Here is a 19676-nt window from a genome sequence, read left to right on the forward strand (position 1 = left end):
AATCTGTTGCCACCTGTGCTACTTGATTATCTATTTGGTATGCAATAACTAGTTGTTTCATGGCAATAACCAATAATTGTCGCGAAGCCCGTTGGACGGTTGCAGGTTTTACAGGGGGGGGGGGGGGTTTACATTCTTTTTCCATTTTCATAATATTTTGACACATTGATTTATGATAATTAATCATATGGAAATCCGATTAGGGAGGGGATGCAGGGACGCATGAACCCCGCGAAACTATCTAAAGATTAAATATTTAAAAAAATGTTATTCATTTCTTTTACAAATATCTTTTTATCGTTTATTTTTTATACTATTCTGGAAATACGGAGGCTTGGGGATTATTTTACGGGGCTCATGGTGACCCAGCACCCCTCCCTCATGCGATACATTACAGTTTGTGAACAAAAAATAAACTATGAAATATTATAGATAAATACTGATGGTAAAAATAATATTATAATTTTTTTTTTAAATAATGCTGTAACTAAAATATGGTGCTCCCCCTCAGAGTTTCCCTGTAACAATACTCGTAATACAGTAATACTCGCAACCAGAGTATCAGAGATTCTTCCAAGCTACGGCTAGTTCAACTACTCTAGATACTCGCAACCAGAGTAACAGAGACTCTTCTGATCTACAGCTAGTTAAACTACTCTAAATACTTGAGCTCGGCCTAATAAGAGGTCCACTGGAGATATAGAGAAAATAATAAATAAAAGACAATGAGGTTCTACTCCAGTCCAGCTAGTTTAACTACTCTAGTACCGGCCTGTCTGGACTACCCGCGATAATGTATAAAGAGGACTAGGCTGACAGGGACTTATCTCCTAATCTGGGGAAAGTGTGGACAACTTGGACACATCTAGTAGGAGCATCTCAGATGGTAGGAGCATCTCCGCAACCACAATATCAGGGATTCAAGGAGCAGCTCCAGTATTATACAGCTGACATAGCAAAGACTCTAAGAGCAGTTGGATTTGAGACATTAGAAGCAGCTACAGTATTATCCAAGATTACAGTATAGAAGATACTGAACTGGAGCAGCTGAACGAGATATTTGAGGGAGCTTCCTAGTTAGATTCTGAACAGGAATTAAGGAAGCTGCTTAATTACACCAGAGAATTATGAATATCTGAACAAGATGTAATAAGAAAGAAATAAACTTTAACAGATACATTTATACCAATAAAGATAAACTGATAAATTCCATTCATTTATACTCTGAGAGATAGACATTAAACTATATCAATCACTAGAATTGGATAGTTTATGAAACTGGTACTGGGATCGATAGTGAAGCCTTTGCATTAACCCTTGACAGAGGAGGGGGCAAATATTTGACCTTGATATTCCTTGGATTTACGTCTGGAATTTGAATGATATAAAGAGGTTTATTTATTACAGAAATAATTTTTGATCATTTAAATTTTTTGCGACGATTGTTTGACCTATATTTCTTTCATGAAATTTAAAAATTTTAAGCTGCATATTTAATGTGTTTAAATGTCTAAATAATGTGTTGTTTGAACTTCCTGAAATTAAGTCATTATCAGCGGGAAGAATGTACAATAGTTCAAACGATCAATAGTTCCAACGATCAATAATTCAAATGATCAATGGTTCAAATGCGAATCCACTGTAAAAAAAGAAATTTCGCGCCTTTAAATATTCATTCGTAAATCATTTTTGAAACAAGACCAATAAATTCCCTTGGCTCTTGATCTGGAACTTCAGCAGAGACTTCTTCTTAGATTCAAATTTGATCGTTTAATTAATATTTTGGTCTTTTTAGGATTCACAGAATATACTTTTTAAGACTTAATACAAACGACTGGACCAATTGAACTAAATTTTTTTGTGGACTCGTAATTAAAAAGCTAAAAAGGTTATCTTTTTAAGATGTCCCTCATTTGTCGTTTTTCGTAGGACATCCTGTAGTATTAACAATATTTACTAGGACAACCTGTAGTATAAACTATATTTACTGGAACACCCAGTAGTATAAACTATATTTACCGAAACACCCAGCAGTATAAACCATATTTACCGGAACACCCAGTAGTATAAACTATATTTACAGGTCACTTTGTAGTTTAAACTATATTTACTGGGACACTCAGTAGTGTAAACTATATTTACTGGGACACCCTTTACGGTTTTTAGTGGGACACCCTGTATTTTAAACTTTAATTAATTGGACACGTTGTAGTATAAACTATATTTAATGAGACACCCTGTAGTTCAAACGTTATTTAATGGGACACCTTGTAGTATAAACTATACTTACTGGGACACCCTGTATTATAAACTTTACTTACTTGGACACCCTGTATTATAAACTATACTTACTGGGACACCCTGTATTATAAACTATATTTACTGGGACACCCTGCAGTTTAAATTATACTTACTGGAACACCCTGTAGTTTAAATTGTATTTACAGGGACACATTTGTCTGGTTACAAAATTTAAGATAAAAAACTTGTAAGATTTGCATCTGAAGTGCAATTTACTTTAGTTTAACGTGATGTAGAACCTTTCTATTCGGAGATTTATTAGACAACTCAAATTCCTAACTTGATGGAAAAACTAAAGAGAGTAGAACAGTACATTAGTTACTGCTATGCAAAGCGACCAACTGGATAAAGAAAATATATTTATAATTGGTGCTATGTAAAGCGACCAACAAGGTAAGCAGTGTATTCCGGTTTATAACTCCATCAAAATGCATATGAACTCTAGAAAGGTTAAAATATATATATATATATATATATACATATATTTTTATTGCATATTTATTAAGCAATTAATCATTTTTTACGTACATGGATAACAGCCGGAGCGAGAGAACGTCAAGACTTCGTTAAGATGTAAGGTCTCACTTTTTACACGTAAAGTAGTTTATAAATAAAATATTTATTCTATTGAATAATAGAAAATCTAAAATTTAAACATAACTTAAACCTGTCGAACATTGTAACCAGAAAACTCTGGAAAAGGAAGACGACTAATGAACTCAAGATATTTTACTTTAAATAGTTCAATGAACATGAGGCTCAGCAATTGTGCAGTGAAAACAGATTCCATTTCACTTATTAGTCATTTAATAACTTGATAGTAAAGCTATTTGCTTAACAATATCAAATGATTTAATGTCGTCTTCTTATTCTACAGTTATCTGGTTATCAATGAACGAGCTGGTTGGGAAAAGTTTTATAATTACAATAACATTATTGGAGATCAAAGAATATTCTAAAATGGTCCCTTTATAGTAAATTAAGACTTGGTATAAAGAAAAATTGTGCTATATAATGTTATATCAGCATATATAATAATAAACGATGCTATCGAACTTCATAAGGTTCCCGGATTTCCTCAAAAATAATTGGAATTTTTCTAAAAATTGTTTTTTCAATTTAAATACAAATAAAATAGCCTGTTATTTAAAAAATTTATATCATTAAAAAGCTTATTATATCTAGAAATAACCATCACATCAAAACAAGAATACAAACATTTAATAAAATTATATTTGATGTTTTTTAACAACGAACCAAAATAAAAGTGTTAATATGGTTTAAATTAAACAGGTTAAAAATAATATAAATTTAATAAATCTCAATTCAATTCATCGTTTTTAATCCTTTGTTACATCATTACATGATTAATACATTTCCAAACTGTTTCAACCATCAATTCGGATCAAAATATTTACAGACGGAATTTTTATTAATTTAATAAAATGTTTGACCTAAATGATATTTCCGGTGTTTTGAAAGCACAAACATTGATTACTTCAGGAATTAAAACTGTCAATATATGATGATTTATGCCATTTTTTTCTTTTATAGAAATTATCATGTTTAAAATGGGTTTTTTAATACAATTTCTTGTGCTTTTGGTTTCTTTTTTAAATTTGTATTCTGTATTGCAATGATTTCACGTGCGGATTTCGTTGATTTTCAAAACAAACCGAAAAAATTACAAACGAAGCATTGATTGATAAACAAAAGAAACTTGAGGTGGAAAGCTAACAGTCTGGTTTTTGACATTTTTTTACCAAAAATTTATATATTAGCCCAGAATCAAACGATACTTCAGATTGACAAATCTCGTATTTTCTTGAGTTCCATAAAATCGAAAAGAATCCCTCTTTTCCACCATCCATTCTCTATATCCTAAGGTCAAAGGACAAATTTTAATAATTATTATTTTATTTCACTTAAAATTCTACTTTATAAACACTTTTTGTGTGATTTAAAAAAATCTAAGGTTTAGAAATATAAATGTAATTAAAGTGCCCGGCACTCCTATTCACCCATTAAACCTCTTTTGAATAACAATGAGGAAGATATCGTTTTTTTCTATGTTATAACACAATTTAAGCAGAAATCACAATAAAAAAAATCATTCATACAAGGAATTCTCATTGATTCCTGAGGCCCAATTTAAAGAATTTGAGACGCGGCTCAAATATAGTTGGTTCCGATTAAAATTGTATGCCACTAAAAAAATGGAGTTCCACTTAAAATTACGTTTACAGTCCCCAAAAGTTAATTTAAGAATAAAATTATATAAACAGCAATCATAAACTTGAAAATAATGTTTATATTGCCCCATGCCTTGAATTCAAATTTAACAGTTCCCTTTTTTTCCATCCTGCAAAACAGAAAATATAAATATTTACGAAAATAATCTTTTCCTTTAAATCTTTTTTCAACCTGAACTGAGGGGTGGTTAAACGAATCCATTTCTCCTCAACCACTAAACAAAATCAATATAAAAATGATGTTTTATCAATAAGAAAACTATTTTTTTATGAAGCACAAGAGCAGAATGTGAACAGAATATTGTCATCTTGAAAAGAATGAATTTTAAAATGATGATGGCTGTTTTACAGTTAGCAACACTATACTCCTGTTAAAAAATAGAAAATTTAGATAATATTTGTATTTGTAACAATTGCTTTATTTTAAGAGTGTGTGTGCGAAAAATGAAAAGGGTATATAGGCTGATACAGAATTAATAGGCTGATACAGAATTGAATTCAATATGAATCGCTACTAATTTTAATTTTATCTGTTTATCTACACCAACCCTTCCCTACTCATGCCCTTTTCTTTCCATTTTCTTTCCCTTTTCTCTCCCTTTTCTCTCCCTTTTCTCTCCCTTTTTCATTTCCCTTTTTCCTTTCCCTTTCCTTTTTTCTTTTCCCTTTCCTTTTCATAAGGGGTATAGCTACAAATAATATGCCAGGGGTGTCAAATAAGTATTTTTGTTTTCTTGATTGAGGGCCAAAATCTCTACTTTATAGAATTTTTTTTTAACAAAAGTGTGTTGATTAAAAAAAATGCTTAGTTTATTTGCTTCTTGACAATATTTGTGTACTAAACCTGCCGATTAAGTGTAAATACAATCTAGGAAAGTAATTAGTAGAACAAATACCATGTCCAGAGACCAACCACAACAACGATCTAAGTGGAATTCGATATCATCCTATTCTCCCTTTCATTTTTTTCGAACACCCTCTTTAAGCCTTACCTCTGTCATCCACTATGTCCAACTTTAACCCATTCAAATGCTCATCTGCTGGAGTTCTCCTTAACAAAGACGTAAAACTACAATAATCTGGAATGTAACGACGACATTAAAATCAGTGACTTTTTTAAATTATCGATTATAAATCTTAGTAGACAGTATTTTTCAGAAAATCCATTGTTAAATTATTTTTTGAATAAAAAGGTGTTAAGATAAAAAAAACTGATCCTTGAAAAACACGAGATATATGATGTTTTAACCGTATCAAGGGTTACTTATTATTATAAATGTTCAATAGTGTCTTACAAATCATTTTTAAATATTAGGCATACTTGCTTCGTAAGGCGATTATCAAGAATATTAATAGACGAACGTGGTAACTCTTGATAATGATTTGCCAAAAAATAGCGTTTTTTGATTTCCTAGTTTTAAATTTACCTCCAGGTATGAGGTTTTTTGTTCACAAACGTAAACCGACCCTTGATCGACATCAACATATGTTATTTAATTTTAGCTTATCAACCATAGAGAGTAAAAACCTACCCGTTTGCTAACTCTATCCAGAAATCTTTGTAGGTCCTAAACAAAATCATTAAGTCGTCAATAAACAATACTTGCCACTAGGTGGATATTTTATAAGAGGTTGGAAATTTTGTACTGTGATAAACTTTAGAAGGCAGTTATCCGTCTCTATTGTGATCCTTTATAGGGACTGTAAGCTTAAGTGACCCCCCATGCAAAGATCACAATGCAATAGTTCACTTATGAACTTTATCTGATAAAAAATGTGTAAGATAACGTCGTTTTCCTGACTGGAAAAGAATTCAATTCTGATACTTTCTCCAGCCTTTCTTATTAGGAAGAAATGTGCAATTACATTTTGCAAAGAAAATGAACAGTTTTAGTAAAGTATTAACTTTACTCGATAAGACAGCGCATATCAGGGTACCCTTGTACATAGGGCATTGCCATCTCTAGATGAAGGGTCGCTTGAAATTATGCTGTGAGTCCATTTAATTTCTTTATGATAAATCTAAATATTGATCAATTTAAACCATTCTATAATTATCGGAAGGTAATTTTATATTCAGAAATCGTTAATCCAGGAATCATATTTTTTTAATATATTTCAAATCTTTGACTTGTTCTGAAACTCAGATCAATTGGAATTACTCCCGTCATTGTATTATTTTAATCCAAATATTTGTATCCTTTAAATTCCTTAATGCAAGTGTTATTTTAACTGTTTCATAAAATATATATTTTTTAATAATTAGGAATGAAAAGGCGCCACTTTCCGGCCCCGGAACCACGGCGCCACTTTCGCGCGCACCACCTGGTGGCTAAAAATGACAACTCATTATTCTTTTACTTTGAATAAATTCACAGGCAAATCAATAATTTAAATAGTTGATACAAAAATAAGGATGTGATTCCAATATTCAAGTAAACATAAACTTTTCAAATTTTTTAAAAAGTACACAAAAGAATTCAAAAGTAGTGATTAATATTTGCAAAAACTTTGTCAACCACACAGTTTTGAATTGAATTCATGTTTGATATTTAATGTGCAGTAAAAAAAATCAGATCTCGATGTAAAATGGTTTTAATGGCTCAACCACAAAACCGTTTAATTCAAACGCCAAATTTCTACTGAGGATATTGAGTTCAGTAATTTTATATAAAAGCTATAATTTCTAAGTTAAAAAAAACATAAAATTTAAGTTTGTAACCTTAAAAGTACTTCAGTATGATTGACTATCCAGTCTACCCCATCCCTTCCTGATTCATAGGGCATGCGATTTTCTTTCAAAACCTACACATTTAGAACTTTGTTACCAAGTTCTATAATTGTTATTTTAAATACAGGGTTTCCCACGAAACATGAATATACACCAGCTGACTTTAGATATAGTTTGAACGTTAAATTTTAAATGTGAACATTGAACGCTTGCACACTGTACTGTGCCGTAATTATAGTGAACAATAATTGTACAATATGTTCATTGTACAGTAGTGCTGTACATCCGTGTAATGCAACAATACTAGTGTCTAGTGTTCGTAATACTATCAGCTGTTTAATGTTTACTAGAGATAAGGCGGTAGAACTAGAAGCGGGAATAGGCCTACCTCCCTCTCTCTCTTCATAAATATACAGCGTTACCCACACAGGATAATCACAACCTTAAAGAAAGAAAGCTGAATAAATTCTCTACAGTCGTCTCTGAAATCCCATCCTTTACGTGGGTAACCCTGTATATGTATTTTGTAAACACAATCTTGTATGATAAATGGAGAGAATTTGGGTAAAAAGATGGAGTACAAATCGTCCAAACACAAAGCGCCAAAAAAGTATGTTCAATTTATCGGCAAAAAAAACTAATAATGCTACACAATCTGCCCTGAACGGTTCAAAATCAAAAAACCCATCAATACTCAAAACAAGCATGTAAAAAATATTGCAAGTACGTCCAAATCCGATACTAAAACATATTAAAGCAAACTTAACACTGCCTTTAAACTATCTTGATCCTGCATAGAATATGAACTTCAACTGCAACTATTACGTCATGATCTGCAGTGAGGCAGGCAGACGCACTGGGTCTAGTCATACATACAGAATGAATTACCAAAATTACACAAACTCCTTTAATCCTTTAGTCTGGGGGGGGGGTCCCTTGACCCCCTCTCTATTTTCTTATTGTGATACAAATCTATAACATTGATACATTTTTGGAAAGGCCTTTGGCTCTACTTCAATAATCTGCCAAAAAAAATAGCAAATATGCAAATTTTCAAATATTTACAAGAACAAAATGTGCGCGAAATATGATAAATTATACAATATGTTTCTGAAGTCCTTACCACAGCGTATTAATTATGCAAAATATTTGCAAAATTTACAAAAAAAAAATTGTATTCAAGGAAAACTTAAATGTTAAATTTCTCTTTAAACGCATGTGGGCAAAAATATATGCAAATTTCTTCGCAAAAATTATGCAATATGTTTTCTTTTGGTCAAGGCATTACACATAGCTATAAAAAACGAAATCCAATGATCGGAAGTAGGTCAAAATATAGATTTAGTCGGGTTAAGGTAAAATAAGGCATTCATTTGTCAACCCTTTAAATTGCCAACCTGAGAACTTACGTTGCCCGGGGACCGCAGACAGGGAAATAAATATCAATACAGTTACATACAGTTACATACAGTTACATACAGTTACATACAGTTACATACAGTTACATACAGTTACATACAGTTACATACAGTTACATACAGTTTAATACAGTTTAATACAGTTTAATACAGTTTAATACAGTTAAATACAGTTAAATACAGTTAAATGCAGTTAAATACAGTTAAATACACTTAAATACAGTTAAATACAGTTAAATACAGTTAAATACAGTTAAATACAGTTAAATACAGTTAAATACAGTAATATACAGTTATATACAGTTTAATATGCTTATGTTATATACATATACATTCATATACTGTCATGTACAGTCATATGCAGTCATATGCAGTCATAAACTGTCATGTACAGTCATACACAGTCATGTAGTCATGTACAGTCATATGGAGTCAACAGTCGTATACACTCATATGCAGTCATATGCAGTCATATACAAGCATATACAGTCATTCATATACAGCCATATACACTATACAGTCATACACAGTCATATATAGTTATATGCACTATGCTATCATATGCAGTCACATGCAGTCTTAAAGTTTTAAAAATTATTTGCATAATAAGGTTCGTTTCTAGACATTCGAAGTTTTTTTTTGATTCAAAGGCTCTACAAAAATCATATACATTAAAAACGTTCTAAAATCCTTATTTATTTTACTTTTGATGCAGACTTATAACTCTAGATTGTAAACATATTTTAACCAGAACAATTTAGCAAAACAACGAAACCAGTCTTTTTCATTTTTTGTTTTATTAGGCCTGTTACTTTGTGTCAAAGTAAAAAATTTATAATTTCAAAATACGGCGAAAATCTCAGATTTTTGTAAAGCCTTTTAAAAGTAAGAAGGTCTTTAATATTTTTAATAAAAAGTTATCATTATCCTTCTTTAGTTTTGAGCTGTTGAGTTGACTGAAGATAAGTTTGTTCCTGTTGTATCGGTATAAAATGAGTCCCCTTGTGAGGAAAATCAACACTAAAAATAAAAAATAAAAATATTGTGAACAAAGCAGAATTGTTTGAATATTTTTTTTGTATAACGTTCTTTTTCAGATTTATATAGCATTAATCATTCATCCATCTTGAAATTCTTAACATTTAGAAATTCTTCAGAACTTTAGGATGAAACGCTTTTTCTTCTGGTGCGATTTTTATATTTTTGTACACTTTACACTATTTGTATTTGTGATTGCTGGATGCACCATATAAAGGGTTTCAGCACTGGATCGTTATAACATCTTAAAATTTTGCAATGCCTAAAATTAAATTAAATTTCTGTCCGTAATTTGTTTTGAAAATAGATAACTTGTTTGTTTGTATCAATTCCAAATTAAATAAATGGTTGAGAAGTATCATAGATGCTAATCAACATGTAATAAAGATTTATTGAATTTTCTGGGGGTTTTCTAGCTTTGAAGATCTTAAGTAAAATGATATGGGTGACAGAAATGAAAAGATATAAAATTTGATATGTTAATTAATAAATGGCCCAAATCTCAAAAAAGATTTGAGCCAAACCAACATAAATAAAGCTTCTTATTCTGTATACAATGTGGCTTTCAAACCTTTCCAAAATCAATCACTATTCCCTTTTATGCATTAGAAATATGGTGGATATTAGCGAATAACAATAAACCTTTCATTTGTGACACTGATTCTTCTTGTCTCTAGATAGTAGAACTCTTTCCATTTTGCCAGGAACCAAAGTTGTCTTCTCTCACTATCAAACAAAGTAACTGGTAAAGGAATGAATTGAGTCTGTGCCATAACAGCAATTTTTCCCATCCCATGGTGGTGTATTCATTTGATATTTTAGACTTCAATTATTTGATCCAACAGAATTCATAATTTGAAATATCGAAGGTCAAGAACATTAGGATGCGGAGATATATAGGAGTTGCAAGTTTAAAGCAAAAACTCAATTCCTTTGTTATCATGAATTCACTTTCACAATCACAACTGATAGATATTGTTTTTAAGTTAGCAATGCTGTCATCTCAGTTCTCTTACCATTGAACAAAAGAACTGAATAATTTGATGGATATTATTTCCACTGTATTTATTTTTGCAGTACAAGGACCGAAAAGGTCGCTGAACTACCTATTGCCAGTTCAAATCCTGGATCACTGATTTAAATCCTTATGAATCTTTTATTTTGAATCAGTGACTCAGGTTTTTAACCAGTGGTAGATAGTTCATTGACCTCAAACTCATTAAATTCTTGCCCAGATAAACCAATCTTCTACCTGGATGTTAATTCTTCAACGCTCTTACCCATATCTACAAAACATATTATTTTTAAAAGATATTCACAGCAGAGGTAGAAAATTTTGTATTGTGCATATCAAGATCAATGCTTGATCCTGATCTTTTGTTAATCTGCAGAATGTAGATTAATTCAATCTGTATTCGATATCCCACATGTTAACCGTACCCTGGAGGAATAAATGGAATCAAGTAATATTGATCCTCAAATTTTAAGTCCCCACAGTGGATATCGAAATCAAGCTTTGGGAACCCACAAGTTCCAAGCCCAGTTTAAATATTTGAAGTTGTCAATAATAATATTAAAACAAGCATAATAATAATTGTTTTTTCATGAAATGATTTAGCTTCATAATTCAATTGATAATATACTTTACCAGATATAAGATTACTTAAATAAAGATTATGGATAATTGTGCGCAAAGTGGCAAAATGTTTTTACCCTCCCCCACCCCCCACTGACCCTTTAATTTCTTTGAGAGATTAAGAACAAGTATATGAATAATTTATTTATTATTTATTTAATAAACAGAAATTTATATCCAGGATTAAATCTGCTCGAGTTGAACGATGGAGATTGAATGATTCCTGGATTAAAGTTTTTTTTGTTCGGAGATTTTTTATCTTCATCTTGATCTTCATTTCTTGAATTTATCCTTTCAGGTTCAGTTCTACATACTCTTATTTTAAGTAAACATGTCCCCTTTGTAGCCTACTTTGGTCCAAATCCGAATTCAAGGACTAAATATTATAATGCACCCCTCTGTATTACTCTCTGAAGTCTTGAGTAGTCTCCAGAAGACAATCATTAGTTCTCTGTCCTCTTTATTCTCCCCCTCCTCCCTCATCCCATAATGTAGACTCATGGTGCCCCCCCCCCCTCTTCATGGAGTTTGTGGTTAAATACATTTGATCTTATTGGATCTTTAGTTTTATTTATTCCATTTTCAAAATGATCTAGCTCAGCTTTGTCAAGAAAAGAATTACCTTACTTTTGACAATCAAAAACCAGATGGATTAAATTTCTGCTTCGGTTTCAGATGGATTCTTTAAAGATATCAAAAATGCACAACTCTTTCCAATTAATTTTGAAGTTAAAAAATCATGGTAATCAAATCAAAAATTACCTAGACCTTGAAGTTCCCCTAGAACACCTGCACCTTGCTCAACAAGGGTAAGAAGTTCTTTGTTTTTATCCAAGAACTTGCTGTAGGCCTCCTCTAATCCAGATTTATTGCAGATATGCTATGATGGTCAGAAAAAAAAGTATAATTTGTATTTAGAAATTAAAATTTTTAAATATTTCAAAATTATGTGTTCAACTTTAAAACGTTGTTCAACAAAAAGGAAAAAGATTAAAGAAAAATTGCATTTCTTGGTAAAAACTTCAAGATGAATAACTGTCAATAGTTAATATTTTCTAAAAAAAACAAATTTATGATTCAAGTTGAAAGCTTTATTTAATATGTTTGTTTAAAATATTTCCCTAAAACAATTTATAGAAAAAATAAGGTACCTTTATGTACGCTAATACTGCTATGTACAAAGTTTTACATGTACAGGAGAGCGCGAGAAGATCAGATAAAGGAAGAAATTCAAGACTTATATCTAAAATTACAAAATCAAAATATAATTTTATCAATATTAAAAATGGCGTTATAAATGTCTAATAAGAAAACAGTATCAAATAAAACATAAATTATTAAATTAAACTACAAATAGAGCCTTTACCTAGTGTGTCAGCACATTGTGTACATAGCAGAGATGTTTGAACTTGAGCTCCAGTATACAGATCATCTATAGAATATAAGTTTATAGTTGTTAAGTGGTAGCTATATTTAGTTACTTAGATAGTCAAATCTTACATAAAAAATCTAAAATCTATATTTTTCAAAGGTTTTTATTTGTTGTGATAACATTGAAATCTTTTTTAGCAAAATTGGTGGGATTTTGGATTAAAAACTAAAACAAATGACCGTTCAAAATATCAGAGGTCTAAACAAATTTTTAGGATGGCGCTAATCTGCAACAGCTGAACTCTATCACGAAAACTTTAATTTTAAGCGATTAAGTGTTAGAATTGTGAAAATAAGATGTTAGGTGGACAATGATATAAAATTTGATGAGGCTTTCCCTTCAATTAAAAAATACACAAGTGTGTAAGAAAAAACGTTGTAAAAATATTTGAATCTCCAGAGCTCATCTTTTTCAGGTCAATTCTGTTCAAAGGGCACTTTTTTGTCTAGTCCATAATAATTATTCATTACGTAATAAATCTCTGACAAATTATAAATATTGTTTTAACTTGCTTTAGTTAAAATGCTGTATTGACTAAAGAACTTTGAACTTGAAACTTTTCCTTTAAATGTTTTCAAAGCTTCTCTTCTAGCATTTTTATCTGCACCAGGCAATCTGGAACTAAGTTGACCCATTCTTCTGAAATATTTTGAATAAAGAAAATATTTGTAAATTGATCTGTAAACAAAGAGATATAGATAGGCATAGCGAGGAATAAAGTAAAAAAAAGGTCAAAACCGCCATTTGTTGTACTGTTTACACACTACAGGTATTCTTCACACATTTCTGCTATATCACCTTCTGGTATAGAACAAAAATTCTTGAAAATTTTATAATTTTCTCTAAATCAATTCTCTGATAACCTGTCATGCATTCCTGAGTTCATCTCAACATAAGCTTTACTAAACATTCCCAAGTTTATTCCAGCATAAACTATATAAAAGAAGAAATTGTAACAGATATGTCCAGGGATCATACTGTATTATTGTGATGTACAGCATATAGTTGGTGATTAATTACATGAATAGTACACTTAGAACTTTGAAAACTATCTTACTTTCCTTCTATTCTAATCTCTGTTCTGTATCTGTAAATCTGCAGGGGATGGAAAGTTGACTAGTGATTGACGTTTGGCTTAAGTTAGCTGAGTGACATGAATGCTGATTTAAACTAAACTCCTTAATGTACACTGTAACAGTGTACAGAGGGTGTTAAGTAGGGTTTCCACCATGATTCCGGGTAACGGTTTACTTATGGAAAAGATCCGGAAATCTTTTCCATTTCCATTATGGAAAAGGTTACGGAAATCCGGAACGATTTTTTCCCCGTAAATCGGAAATTTCCGAAATTTTGTTCCAGAATTACGGAACGTTCCGGAAAATTCCGGTTTACGGAAAAATCGTTCCGGAATTTTCTGGAAAAAAGGTTCCTGAAAAAAGTCTTAAACTTATGTAAAAGATAAAACCAGTAAGAAATACTATCTACATAATAATAGAATGTGCGCCTGGTTTAGCTGTAGTTAATGTAAAACTACTGTGAATTATCATGAAATATAAATACTGACTGCCATGTCTCAAAATAATTTCATCTACAGAAAACTGTGGAAAGGAAAAAGACATATATAGAAATCCTTAAGTCTATTTTATGTTGTTAAAAAGAAAATAGGTTAAATAGTAACTTATAAGATCACTTTTAAATTGGTCTGTATACAGTACATATAGTATACACTACATAATTGCCGTGTATCATGTTCATTGAACTATTTAAAGTCATAAGCGTGGAACAAAGCTTTGGTTCTCGTTGAAGCATATGAGCAGAGATCATTGCTAGTTGATTTAGCATTAACTCGAATAAAGCTTGAAAGATAGCTTGTTATCTTGTTGACACATACAAGTGGAGATCTTGCCTGGATAATTAGCAATCTGATCTGATATAGCTTGAAAGAAAGCTTGTGATCTCATTGAAACATACGAGTGGAGATCTTGCCCTTGATAATTGGCAACAGAATCGAATATAGATTGAAAGATAGCTTGGCTCTACTTGTTGAATTATACGAGTTGAGATTTGAAATGTCTGTTTTTAGAACCGGGGAGCTAAGCCTGGTTGAGAAATGCCTGTGTACACTGTACAACTTTCCGTGAAATGTCACTACTATTTTTCTTCGTTCATTGTCATTAAAAAAAAATGTGTACACTGAGCCCGAATTTTCCCAATCCCAACTTAACGGCATATTTAAGACTTACTTTATTTGTCTTCATACTCTGTAGTGTTTGACTGCTAGATGTCACCCAAATTGTATGTGTCAGCACATTATCTAATTTTACTATGTTTTCTATTTTTTTTTTCGCCGAGATGGGTCGTTTTTCACCGTGAGTATATGTTTGCAAAAATTACAGATGGGAAAATTCGGGCTCTGTACATACACACGTACAACATCAGTGTAACTTTAAACTATTGTTTTTTTGTGTGAATTTCCACTGTTTAATGTTACATATGTACATTGTATGTACTGAACACCGTCAGAACTCATAGTTCAGTAATTCAATGTACACTGAGTGCAGTGAGTACAGAGTCCGAAATTTAAAAGAGTATTGTTGAACGAAACTCCCGAATTTCCTTTTGGGGTCTACCTTTGGTAGATTTTGATTAAAGAGATTAGAAAAAATCGAGAATATGAAGTAAACAAATAAAATAACATTTCTTCACAAAAATATTGATATTCACAAAACTGCCTAACCCCATTCGTGAAACCCGGGTCCTCCTTAAACTCAACAACCGAATTCATTGGATAAATCGAATATGAGGAAGGAGCTTTAATCTAACCAACTAACAGTGACATATTTCCTTGGACTTATTGATAATTGTTTTATTGTAAATAAACAAACAGTAAACACTATGACTTCCTACCTTACCCAGCAAATTCCAATGATGTCTCTGCAATCCAGAATCCCTTTAATTTTGATGGATCCGCCCTGAAAAAATGAATTCAGAGCCAGGTCATGAACATTTACTGAATTATTTAAGAAATAGAATTTAATATTTTTTCTTTGGAACTATGAACCAGGGAAATCAATTGTTTTTCACTCCCGTCAGTGTCAAAATGAACGCCAACAATTTAGTTTGAAATTCTCTTTGTAAGAAACTTTTAAATTGAAATTGTTTAAAATGTAACATTTCAATACTTTATTTAATGGGTAATGAGTTTGAGAAAAATTAAGAGCATACGATAATTATTCAGACTTTTAGAACCAAAGTAATCAGGATGTTAAGGACCATTTCAATAATTTCTTTATTTTTAAGATTAGGGTTTTAACTTTTAGGAGCAAAAAGATCGCAACTCTACCAGTTCATGCTTATTATCATTATAAATTACAATAATTTGGCAAACCTCACATTTCGTTCTTAATTATCATAATCATTTGAAATTAAGTCAAAAATAAATATGAATGTTATAAATAGTTATTTTGCCTGTCTATACTATTTAATATTTTGACATGAATGTATATTTAGTATTAATTGTGTTGAGCGTATTTTACCACTAATTTACCATATAAATAGATCTCGACTTAAAATGGAATAATAAGCACAAGTAAATAATTCAAATCAAAAAGAAAAAATGAAAATTTTTTATGAGGACAAAAGTTGATTTGCTTTGCTTACACTATATCTAATTTTCACCCTGTCAGAAGATAAATACAAAAAACTATCCAAAAAGATAAAGATATTGAAAAGAACTTTACGATAATAAAATTGGAATCTTGGAAGTTTTGTCAATTGAAAAAAATTATTCAAAACAATTGGCAAATAACAATACTATGGGGACGGGATTTTGATGTTTTTTGTACATAGATATATTCAATCTGTGTCAGATCATCGAATGCAAGGGTGTAATGCAAGGAAAGTTAATTGCTGTCGCGTATACTCTGCAAACATATTGAAACCAGTTCTCTCTTGGTGGAATTTGTAAACAAGAATAGATGCATCAGTATTCGTTTAGCATCCGATGAGGTTAAAAGCATTAAATTTTTATAATTCACATAATAGTTTCCAATGACCAGAATATTTCATTGATTTTTTATGTGAAAGATGATCCCATGTCAGGCTTCGACATCCGTCTTGTGTTTACATTCCGTCCAGAGACAGTACACTGGAGTACAAAAGATGCGTACACTTCTGAAATAACTTTCCTTGCATTACATCCTTGATCGAATGTACCTTAGAAATTAAAAGGAGTGTAAGCGTAATTTTAATGACCCTCCATGCAAAGAGGGGAATGCCTGATTTACAATGGAACCCATAGAACCTTTCTGTGTTCGTCCAGTACAGAAATATGTGTGTACACGTATCTAAATCCGCTTGTATGATCAGCTGCAAACTCCGCTGTGCGCTGCGTTGAACTCTGCAGACTGTACTATACGCAGTGGACATTCGGGCATTCCCTTGCATTGAGGTGCCACTTGAAATAACGCTTACAGTCCGTTTAAGTCCAAATTCAATCTTTAGATCGACGTATTCTAAAGTTTCACGTCTTTGTCGGTGTATCAATGATGTAAAACTATACATATACTTAAATATTAACACTGAACAAATTTATTTATTATAATTAATTCATTTTAGAACAAAGCATTTACAATTTGATTTGAAATATTGATGTTAAATGTTAGCAAGTAACTACTTGAACGATCACAATTTTGAATAGTTTGAATACTTAGGCAAATATTAACAATTAAGAACAATGCACGCAAATTTTACGTATTTTACGGCAAATAAACATAGCACTGCATGTAATACATATATATTAACAACGGAATAGTAAAACAATGAGGTATTCATGCTTAGAAAAAAAAAATAGAAAAAATGATGCCTCTCAACCTTATAAATCTAAACTTAAAACCCTCAAATAAAATAAAATAAATCTTAGGTAAGTAATGATCTTCGTAACGTCTTTAAGCATTTAGCCCCGCACGCAAATCAAATCTGCCCCTTTGGTAAGTAAATTCAACCTACATGAAGCATAAAGACTGACCGCGTCAACCTTGTTGCACCGGCCAGTCCTGTCCATAGAGCTAGGTACACTGTACAGTACAAACTGGGACTGGAAAGGTTGACCCAGCTCGGAAATTCAAAGGTACTACGGCTGACAGTGCTCGTGTCCAGCATGGAGAATCTTGAAATTTTGCCATAAAATAGATATTAATATTAATAGATAAATAAAATTAATGTAGATGCAATACAGGGTGGGCCGTAATGTACATATAGAAATCAATCCTCATGGCGGATTAGGTCTTCTTCTGGAGCATTTTTGTACTATTGATCATTATCCAATCTGGTCTGCTCCAATTTCTTTGAAATCGGAATAAGAACTTCAAAAACGGAAACGCGCTGTTAGTACTCAAGGTTTCTATATTGCCCGTAATTGCAAAAAATGAACATGTTTCGTAAACTTAACAAAATTTGATTATTTACATAGATTTCTAACAGTTAGTGGACGTAAATAGAGAGAACTTTGTAAAGTATTAGAGCTTTATTGGAGTTAGATCGGCGATAGAATGAATCCCCTGACGATCTTCTTCTTCTTCATGTTCATCCCCTTCAACCTCCTGACCTTCTCCAACAGCCTCCTCACGAACGAGGCTGATTTCAAACTCGGAGATTTCAACGGCTCTGGAGAACTCAACCTGTGAGAGTGAAGATCCTTCCAACAAAACAGTCTTGGACGTTCTTCTAGCATTCTCATCTTCTCCGGTAAGGTTAGAATGCTGACCGGGGTTTCCGGAGATTTCGGAGATTTCTAGACGATGAAGAGTTTCATCTGAGTATTCAACGCATTGAGAGATTTCTTCTTGGCAAGAGTTTTTATTTTGAGTATTCTTGGATTCGTTGACACAATCTGCAACAAAAACAAAAGCTGGTTCATTTTTCTTTAAAGTACCAAAACCAAAAAGTTTCTTGCTTCTTAATTTAAAAGGTTTAAAGTTTTAAAGTTTGCGAAAAAATCATAACGATTAGTTAATTTCTTTTTCAAATAAAAGCAAATATAACTAAAAATTCAATTTAAATACTGGGATTTTCAGTTCTAACTTTGTTCTTAACGCCATCATCAACTAAAATTTCACAGATTTCTGTTCACGTTGATCACTATTTGACAATCGTCTAGGAACATTAATTACATATTTACAAGCCATAACCTTCCCTGAGATCACGTGAAAAAAATTATGGGCAATAGGTTTAGCCGTTTTGACGACAACAAACAAATCAGCCGTATATTTTCTAGCATATATATTTAAGGAAACGTTAAAAGTAAAAAACCATGAAGGAACAAGAAAAGATAGATGCCAATCTCTGCTGATACTGACAAAAGCCTTCCGTGATGGGTGACCACTGACCAGTTGCTGAAAGGTAATCTAATACGCTAAACCCCGACATGATGACAAATTAACAATGAAAGGAAAAAAATAAGAATGAAAATGCTGATTTTGTTTTAAAAAGTCTAATAGACAACTGTCTTCTTTAACCTGAAACAGGGATGTACTGTATACTATAAATTTATAAGAATTACCCCCCCCCCTTGTGTTTTTCGAGAAGATATTCACCCCTGACCTCAAGTAAATAAATCCTTTTTTTATACAGTGGTAGATGATTATATCAATACAATGAAGAGGAATTTTGTATTTAAAGGGGGGGGGGGCCACAAAACGTATTACTCTCCGGAAAATTTAAACAGTGTTTAAACATAACTTAGAATTGTCGTAGGAGGCTGATTTTTTGCATGCAAACTCAGAATTATGTATATTACGTGCATTTTTTGGTTTTGAAGGAATCTGAGCAAAAGTGCGTGCGCGCGCGCGTTTTTTGTGAAAAAATGCGA

General features: G+C 31.7%; 3 protein-coding genes and 1 long non-coding RNA gene across 7 annotated transcripts in view; all 4 read right to left on the reverse strand.

The window, feature by feature from the left end:
* Positions 1–3026: 3026 nt before the first annotated feature.
* On the reverse strand, positions 3027–7391 carry LOC111702483 (uncharacterized). Of its 2 annotated transcripts, XR_002765410.1 has the most exons (7): positions 7276–7391; positions 6086–6121; positions 5546–5604; positions 4726–4768; positions 4627–4663; positions 3978–4182; positions 3027–3755 (listed from the first exon to the last, which is right to left on the reverse strand). XR_002765410.1 is itself a non-coding variant. In XM_023474190.1 (6 exons), exons 1-6 carry the CDS (start codon positions 7338–7340, stop codon positions 4102–4104), a joined length of 321 nt encoding a protein of 106 aa, XP_023329958.1. In that variant the 5' UTR covers positions 7341–7391; the 3' UTR covers positions 3728–4101. The 2 variants fall into 2 exon arrangements, 1 of the variants encoding a protein (XP_023329958.1); XM_023474190.1 differs by having other exon boundaries at positions 3728–4182.
* Positions 7392–9571: 2180 nt separating this feature from the next.
* Positions 9572–13478, reverse strand: LOC111702484 (uncharacterized). 2 transcript variants are annotated; one of them, XM_023474191.1, is made up of 8 exons: positions 13371–13478; positions 12743–12808; positions 12528–12619; positions 12139–12256; positions 10993–11026; positions 10383–10466; positions 9919–10002; positions 9572–9722 (listed from the first exon to the last, which is right to left on the reverse strand). In XM_023474191.1, the coding sequence occupies exons 1-8, from the start codon at positions 13441–13443 to the stop codon at positions 9626–9628; spliced, it is 648 nt and encodes a 215-aa protein (XP_023329959.1). In that variant the 5' UTR covers positions 13444–13478; the 3' UTR covers positions 9572–9625. The 2 variants fall into 2 exon arrangements, with proteins under 2 accessions (XP_023329959.1, XP_023329960.1); XM_023474192.1 differs by lacking the exon at positions 9919–10002 and having other exon boundaries at positions 9611–9722.
* Positions 13479–15659: 2181 nt separating this feature from the next.
* Positions 15660–17858, reverse strand: LOC111702491 (uncharacterized). The gene is made up of 2 exons (XR_002765413.1): positions 17006–17858; positions 15660–16668 (listed from the first exon to the last, which is right to left on the reverse strand). It is a non-coding gene; the product is annotated as an uncharacterized LOC111702491 (long non-coding RNA).
* Positions 17859–18100: 242 nt separating this feature from the next.
* The window catches only part of LOC111702489 (SH3 domain-binding protein 5 homolog), a 13208-nt gene continuing 11632 nt past the window's right edge, over positions 18101–19676 (reverse strand). For both annotated transcript variants that reach the window (XM_023474198.1, XM_023474197.1), the window contains exon 14: positions 18101–18698. In XM_023474198.1, coding sequence (XP_023329966.1) covers positions 18325–18698 — 374 coding nt within the window. In that variant the 3' untranslated portion in view covers positions 18101–18324. The remainder of the gene's footprint in view (positions 18699–19676) is intronic.

The sequence above is a fragment of the Eurytemora carolleeae genome, unplaced genomic scaffold (genome assembly GCF_000591075.1).
Source record: "Eurytemora carolleeae unplaced genomic scaffold, Eaff_2.0 scaffold117, whole genome shotgun sequence".
NCBI classification, from domain to species: domain Eukaryota; kingdom Metazoa; phylum Arthropoda; class Copepoda; order Calanoida; family Temoridae; genus Eurytemora; species Eurytemora carolleeae.

Excerpts from the sequence above, each read along its gene's own strand:
- LOC111702483 (XM_023474190.1), bottom strand. The coding sequence starts at position 7,340 with ATGCCCTATGAATCAGGAAGGGATGGGGTAGACTGGATAGTCAATCAT. Across the intron at positions 5,605-6,085 it reads TGGATAGAGTTAGCAAACGG|GAGAACTCCAGCAGATGAGC; the intron begins GTAGGTTTTTAC and ends GTCTTTGTTAAG. Across the intron at positions 4,183-4,626 it reads CTGTTAAATTTGAATTCAAG|GATATAGAGAATGGATGGTG; the intron begins GCATGGGGCAAT and ends CTTTGACCTTAG.
- LOC111702484 (XM_023474191.1), bottom strand. The coding sequence starts at position 13,443 with ATGGGTCAACTTAGTTCCAGATTGCCTGGTGCAGATAAAAATGCTAGA. Across the intron at positions 11,027-12,138 it reads AGGGGAACTTCAAGGTCTAG|ATATGGGTAAGAGCGTTGAA; the intron begins GTAATTTTTGAT and ends TATGTTTTGTAG. Across the intron at positions 9,723-9,918 it reads CAATCACAAATACAAATAGT|TGTTGATTTTCCTCACAAGG; the intron begins GTAAAGTGTACA and ends TTTTATTTTTAG.